The sequence below is a fragment of the Ovis aries genome, chromosome 3, assembly GCF_016772045.2.
Source record: "Ovis aries strain OAR_USU_Benz2616 breed Rambouillet chromosome 3, ARS-UI_Ramb_v3.0, whole genome shotgun sequence".
NCBI classification, from domain to species: Eukaryota; Metazoa; Chordata; class Mammalia; order Artiodactyla; family Bovidae; genus Ovis; species Ovis aries.
This window is the reverse complement of record NC_056056.1, coordinates 103,451,633-103,458,133: the sequence shown is the minus strand read 5'-3', so window position 1 is coordinate 103,458,133 and position 6,501 is coordinate 103,451,633. Positions and strand designations below refer to the sequence as shown.

Sequence of the window (6,501 nt, the reverse complement as noted above, 5' to 3'; positions counted from 1 at the left end):
TTCCTTTTCTTAGAGAAGTGGCCTTATGTATGAGATTTCCTAAGGGGCCCACAGTCCACTTCCCTATGGTCACCCAAGCTGTGTGCTCTAGCAGTGCCCACTCTGTGGGCTTGACGGGCTCTTCGGTTGTGACAGGGCTGGCTACTGTGGGTGCTGGTAGGTGAGGTTGGCCCTTGACTTAGTTGGCTGCCAGGCCCTGCCTCAGGCCCTCTGGTGTTGTGGCACTGGGTCCTGGTGTGGCTGGCTGCAGAGCCCAGGAGTCCTGGGACTGGTGCCAGTCCAATGGTGAGCAGGCAAGCCCCCAGCACTGATAGACTAGAGGGGGGACTCAAAACCTCCACGATGGCGCTTGCCAGTCCCAGAGTCCTTGTGGAAGAGCAAGTCCCCCCAAATGGCTATGCCAGCGTCTGTGTTCTCAGGGGGGTCTCTGTTGCCTCCTCCCTCTCTGGGAGCCTCTCTGAGATCAACAAGGGGCTCTGACCAGAGTCCTTTCAAATTATTGCCTCTGTGCTGGGACTGAGATTTTGGGTGTATTCTATAAGAGCAGGGTCTCTGTTGGTTTTTGTTCATTTGTTTTGTTTGTTTTTTAGTATTTATTTATTTGGCAGCACCAGGTCTTAGTTGTGTCAGGCGAACTCTTAACTGTGGCATGTGGAATCCAGCCCCCGACCAGGGATCGACCTTGCCTTCCCTGCACTGGGAGCATGGAGTCTTAGCCACTGGGCCACCAGGGAAGTCCCTGGTTTTCTACAACCGTTTATCTCTTCTGTTTGCAAACCCTGCTGGCCTTCAAAGCCAGGAAGCTCATCTTCCTGGGGCAGGAGCCCTGGGCTAGGGAGCCCGAAGTGGGGTTTGAGCCCCTGCTCCTTGGGGAGAAGATCCACAGTTGTGATTGCCCTCCTGTTTGCAGGTCACCTTGCCTGCGGAGTCGGTCCTGACTATACCCTGTCTCACCATGGTTCCTTCTTTACATCTCCAGTAGTGGGAAATCTTTTCCACTGGTCTTCAGCTCATTCTCATAGATGGTCATTCTGCAAATAGTTGTGACTCTGTCCTACTCATGAGAGGAGATGAGCTCAGGGTCTTCCAATCCCGCCATCTTGGCCACATACCTCAAGAAACATTGTTTAATAGTATTTTGTGGTTATGAATTGTTTTCACAAACATCATACTGTCAGGGAGATAGGTCTTATTATCTCTTGTTTATACCAGTCAACCCTGGGGTCGGAGAGGCTCGGCAACTAGTTGAAAGGCTCTTTCTTGGTCCTGTAGGTGTGGCCCCTGACCAGTAGTGCCAGCATCACTTGGGGTACCACACCCCAAACTTACTGAATCAGAAACTCTAGCGTGGGGCCTAGCAGTCTGTGTTCTCACAGGGCCTCCTGGTGATTCTGATGCACACCCCAGGGTGAGAACCATGGCCTGGGTCTATCCAGGAATGTGTTAGGTTGAAAAAATAAACAACACACGCTCTGGAGCCTGTGTGCCTCAGTTAGAGAAAGCCCACCTGCAGCAACTAAGACCAAGTGCAACCAAAAATAAATAAATAAAAAAACCCCAAACACTGATGTACATTTGGACCTTTCTCCTGACGCCTCACTTTGACTCTGGAGGCATTTACTTTCATCATGGAAACAGAACTAGTCACAGGCCGCTGGCTGTTTTTAGATGAACACGTTTTGTGTTTGTGTTTTGTAGATCACATTGCAGAGGAGCAGAGGGATCAAGAACCCTCTCTAGTCAACAGGGATGTGAGTGATACGCAGTCAACGACCATCAGTAAAGGGACGCTTCAAGAAGCAGTCAGTCCAGGTATTAATAACAATCTGCACAGCATGAGCTAAAAAAGATGCCTCAGTATGGATGTCTTCAGAAGGCGTCTGTTTGCCTTTCATGGTATTTTAATGGAACAGACAAAATGTCAGGACACCTTTAATTTACTCACAAAAGCATACAGACAGCAGTTAAAATTATGAATTGAATTAACTCCAGGAAATTTAAAAAAAGAAATCTGTCTTTTGGCCATGCTACGAGGTGTTCGAGACCTTAGTTCCCTGACCAAGGATTGAATCAGCGCCCCTGCAGTGGAAGCACAGAGTTTTAATCACTAGACTGCTAGGGAAGTCCCTAACTCCAAGAATTTGCCCCTACCCTTTCAAAAAGATGGTCTTCCACGGTGGCTGAGATGACGAAGAATCCTGCAATGCAGGAGACCTGGCTTCCATCCCTGGGTCGGGAAGATCCCCTGGAGAAGGGAATGGCAACCCACTCCAGTATTCTTGCCTTGAGAATCCCATGGACAGAGGAGCTGGTGGTCTGTAGTCCATGGGGTCGAAAGAGTCGGTCATGACTGAGTGAGCAACATTTTCACTTTCACTTTCACAAAGATGCTACTTTGATGTTTCTACACAGCCAGGGTCACTCATAACATCGGCATCATGTTCGCAGTCCTTGACATTACTGAGCACTGATGCTTTCTAACAAGCAGGAGGGATTACAGGCCAAAGGTTAACCTAGTCCTTGATCTTCACCTTGGATAGCCTGAGCTGGGCCCATTCAGAATGGATAGAAACTTACCCATCATGGCAATGTGCTGGTACCAAGCCCAGGACGCTCCCTCCACATAGCCACCCACTATCAAAATCATAGCTGGTTGTCACTTCCTAACTCTCAGGGATTAAATGCTGAATCATCCCAGCAGAGCCCTTAGAGTTGCTTGCTGCTGCTGCCTCTTGACATATAGCTGATGAAGGTGGGGAGTTGGAGGTGCCCCAGTTGTCTCCCTAAATCCCAAGAAGGCCCTTGGCCAGCATCCTCTTGCCTGCATCACTAAGCTCCCCTCAGCAGCTCTCCACATCTGATTTCTATCATCGTACCTCCGTGCCCCATTTCCCTGGTTCCTGTGTCGGTTTTGGGTCACGTTACAAATGAGGTACCCGAAGCTCTGAGTCCCCAATGTCAGCTGTGGACACCTTCCTTTGAGCTCTAGCTAAGATTGCCTTGTAGTCCCCAGCCCACATGCAGGGACATTCCAAATCTACCCTCAAGCTTTCTGCAAGTCCTCAAGAGTCGAAAGAGCTTGGCATCATGTTTGCCTTATGTCATGAAATTCCCGCAAACCCACACACACGCAAGGCAGATAGTGTGCATGGCAGAGCTTCCTGAAGCTGGGAATGGCGGGCAGCAGAGAAGAGATCGTATCTTTACCCTGTGAAAGCCTTGCACTGGAGACTTGACTCTGTTTTTCTTTTTTTGTTTACTGAAGTGTAGTTGATTTACAATGTTGTATCAGTTTCTGGTGTACAGCAAAGTGAGTCAGGATATAAACACACACACACATATATATATACACACACACGCGCACACATATTCTTTTTCAGATTCTTTTTCATTGCAGTTTACTATAGGACATTGAATATAGTTCCCTGTGCTATACAGTAGGGCCTTGTTGTTTATATAGTTCATATATAATAGTGTATATCTGCTAATCCCAAACTCCTGATTTATCCCTGCTGCCCCCCTGTTGGTGACCATAAACGTTTGTCTTCTATGTCAGTCTGTTTCGGTTTTGTGAATCAGTCCACTTGTATCATTTTTTTTAGATTCCACATGTAAGTGGTAGCGTATGGTATTTGTCTTTCTCCGTCTGACTTATTTCACTCAGTATGGCCATCTCTAGGTCCAGTCATGCTGCTGGGAGCAGCATTATCTCACTCCTTTTTAATGGTTTTTACTCTCTTTCTTAAAAGCCATCGCGGCAGGACTTTCACCTCCTATGGTGGTCCTACCCCCTCCCTCCATCTTCACTCTCACCTTTTTCTCTCCTCGCCTCCTCCAAACCGGTCGCTTGGCTCCTCGCTAACTCATACCCTCAGCATCTCACCTTCACCACCAAAGAGGTCATGAAGGTCTTTCCCTAAGTGTAGCCCATTGCTTCCCCAAGAGGACCCCTGGAGCCAGCAGCTGAGGTTTTCACCTGGGCTCCAAGCAGAACCAACAGGCTGTGCCACGGGTGTGTATGGGATGGCCGCTCTCTGCTGACTCGGCCGTGTGTCTTCTCACTTAGATGTTCCAAGCAGGGGCATGCCGTGCTCACAGCTTCTGCAGTTCCTCCAGAAGAACATCATCGTCGCCGCCGTCTCAGTGGTGGGAATTGTCGCGGCCACGGCGCTGCTGCTGCTGGCACTGGTCACGTACATCAGGAAGAGACAGTCGCTGTGAGTGGCTCTTAGCGCCCGCCTTCCTCCCAGGAGCCCACAGGTGTTTGTGCCAGCGTCGGCCCAGAGCGTCCTCTGACCCCGGATCCCAGGGGAGGGCGGGGCCTCCGAGCCTGGTTGTGTGTCAGCACTGGTTGGCGTGCTTCCTGGACACCCTGCCTTTGGTTCTGATGCACAGCTGGGTTTGGGGTTTCCTGGTCTGGGCCGTCCTGGCCTCTGAAGGCCACCACAGATCAGGCCACACTGCTTCTTATGCTGAGGGCCACTGAAAGAGGAGAAGGGACAGCCTCTGGCGGAAAGGTCAGAAAACAGGATCGTGGGGGCAGAAAGGAATGGAAAGGCCCAGCTCCGGGAGTGTGGGGAGGGAGGCTCCGGAGGAGAGGAGAGGCTCGCTCACGCTCCTGCAGCAGCGCTGGTTGGTAGAGTATTGAAAGATGCCTCTACTGGTTGGTAAACAGCCCCTTCCCCAGGACCTCCCCAGACTTCCCAGTCTTCCCCATGACCCAGCAAAGGAGGGATTAATGTCTGGCACAGCAGGGAACCCTCCAGGACTCTGTTCCAACTGTGGCCGTCTTGACTAGTGTCCTCCTGTGCTAGCTGATAAATCCCTCAGTTATCCCCCCGATGGGAGAGCTCAAGCACAGTGGCTCTGACCAGGAGCAGGCACAACAAACGGTTTACAACCTTATGCATTTGCAGTAGCGGTACCTCGAAGTTATCTGCCTCAGTCTGCATCCCTTGGGACACACACGGGAAAGAGCAGCTTCCTAGGGCCGCTCAGGTCCTGCCCACCACTGTGTTGGATACTCAGCCTGTCCACAGGGAAAGGGGGCCATGGTGCAGTGTTTACATTTCCCTACCACAATGGCACGGCTTTCCCTAAAAGTGTCCTGTAAAATGCCGAGGCTCCCAGGACCAATAACCCTTTCAGGCCAACCACCACCACCACACACCTTTCTCCTCTGAGGCAGCAGCGGGTCCCTTGAAGTGAAAGGGGAGCCCTGAATATGGCAAATGTTAGAGAGAGAAGATTGAAAGAGCTCCTGGGAATAAACTTGACCCGTTTCATGGTTCTGACGGGGGCCTATCCATCAGACTCACCATTTCCTTCCTGGGTCTTTCAGAAGTGTCAAAAGAAGTAGTGAAGGCTGCGGCTCCTCTCCAAAGACAAGAAGCAAAGCTGTGAGGAGCCTGGGCTGGTTATGAGAAAGTTGAGGATGGGGGAGGACATTTCCAGAGGCTCCATAATTCCCAGAGGCAAAATGAATTTCACACATGGCACACCTTTCTGATGGGTAGTACTCAGACTCCGCCCCGCTCAGAAATGTCAGCCTCTATTGCCTCCCAAGGAATAGACGTTGCGAACTGCTACGCATTTAGCTGTGGAGTACAGCTTCTGTGTGTTTTGTTTTAGGCATTCTCCGGCAGACATCACATACAATATTTTTATAATGAATGGAAAGACTTGGTGGCAAAAGTCTCAAGACGAGAAGACCAAAAAACATGCAGGAAAACAGAAACGGTTGAAGTTAAATTCCGGTATCTAAGCCAGGTGGTGAGCCCAGGCACCAGCACCTAAAGCTGCGACGTGAGGCGATTCTCCATCCAGACGCGTGGAAAGGCATTTGGATTTCTGGCTGTGAGGTGCACCCTAAAACATGTACCTTTTCCTCTCAGTTTTGAATGGACCAAGAAAACAGTTTTGACCACAGATTGCTCATAATGGTAACAACATTGATGGCTAATACAGGAGGCTTAGCACGTTTCCCCAGAGACTAACCTGACAAAATAATGGATTTATTTATTTATTAAAACATTGGTTAGTTTTTTTCAGCCATTCATTGAACAGATATGAATTGAACAACTAATATCCAGGTGATACTAAAATACACGAGGCAATCAGAGATATTTGAATCAGGCATGGCTATCACAGATTTCTGAAAACATGCAAACAGCCAGCTGAAGCTCTCTGGTAGTCAGTTTATGCCTCTGTGTCTCCATTACTAAAGGGGCTAAGGGTCTGAGGCTTGGGGTCCAGAGGAGACAGGAGGGAAGAGGAAACTTAGGTTGGTGTTGCAAGAGCAAGAGAGTGGCCATTATAGCTCAGGCAGTTCTTGCCCCTACACTGGGAGGCAGGGTCCGGAGAGAAGGATGATACCTTCCTGTCTCCTGGAAGCGGGTTCCTGAGGCTGGAGGAGGTTGCCCTACAGTTGCATTTGTGGCCACAGGGGTCCCTCAGGACACGTGCTCCAGGTGCCGTCCATGCCTTCCCATGTCACCTGAA

At 50.0% G+C, this 6,501-nt stretch overlaps 1 protein-coding gene across 1 annotated transcript; it reads left to right on the top strand.

Annotated features, from left to right (window-relative positions):
* The first annotated feature begins 4,072 nt into the window (after nt 1–4,072).
* C3H2orf92 (chromosome 3 C2orf92 homolog) lies at nt 4,073–6,007 on the top strand. Its single transcript, XM_027965796.3, has 2 exons — nt 4,073–4,217; nt 5,632–6,007. Exons 1-2 carry the CDS (start codon nt 4,084–4,086, stop codon nt 5,762–5,764), a joined length of 267 nt encoding a protein of 88 aa, XP_027821597.2. The 5' UTR covers nt 4,073–4,083; the 3' UTR covers nt 5,765–6,007.
* Nucleotides 6,008–6,501: the final 494 nt, after the last annotated feature.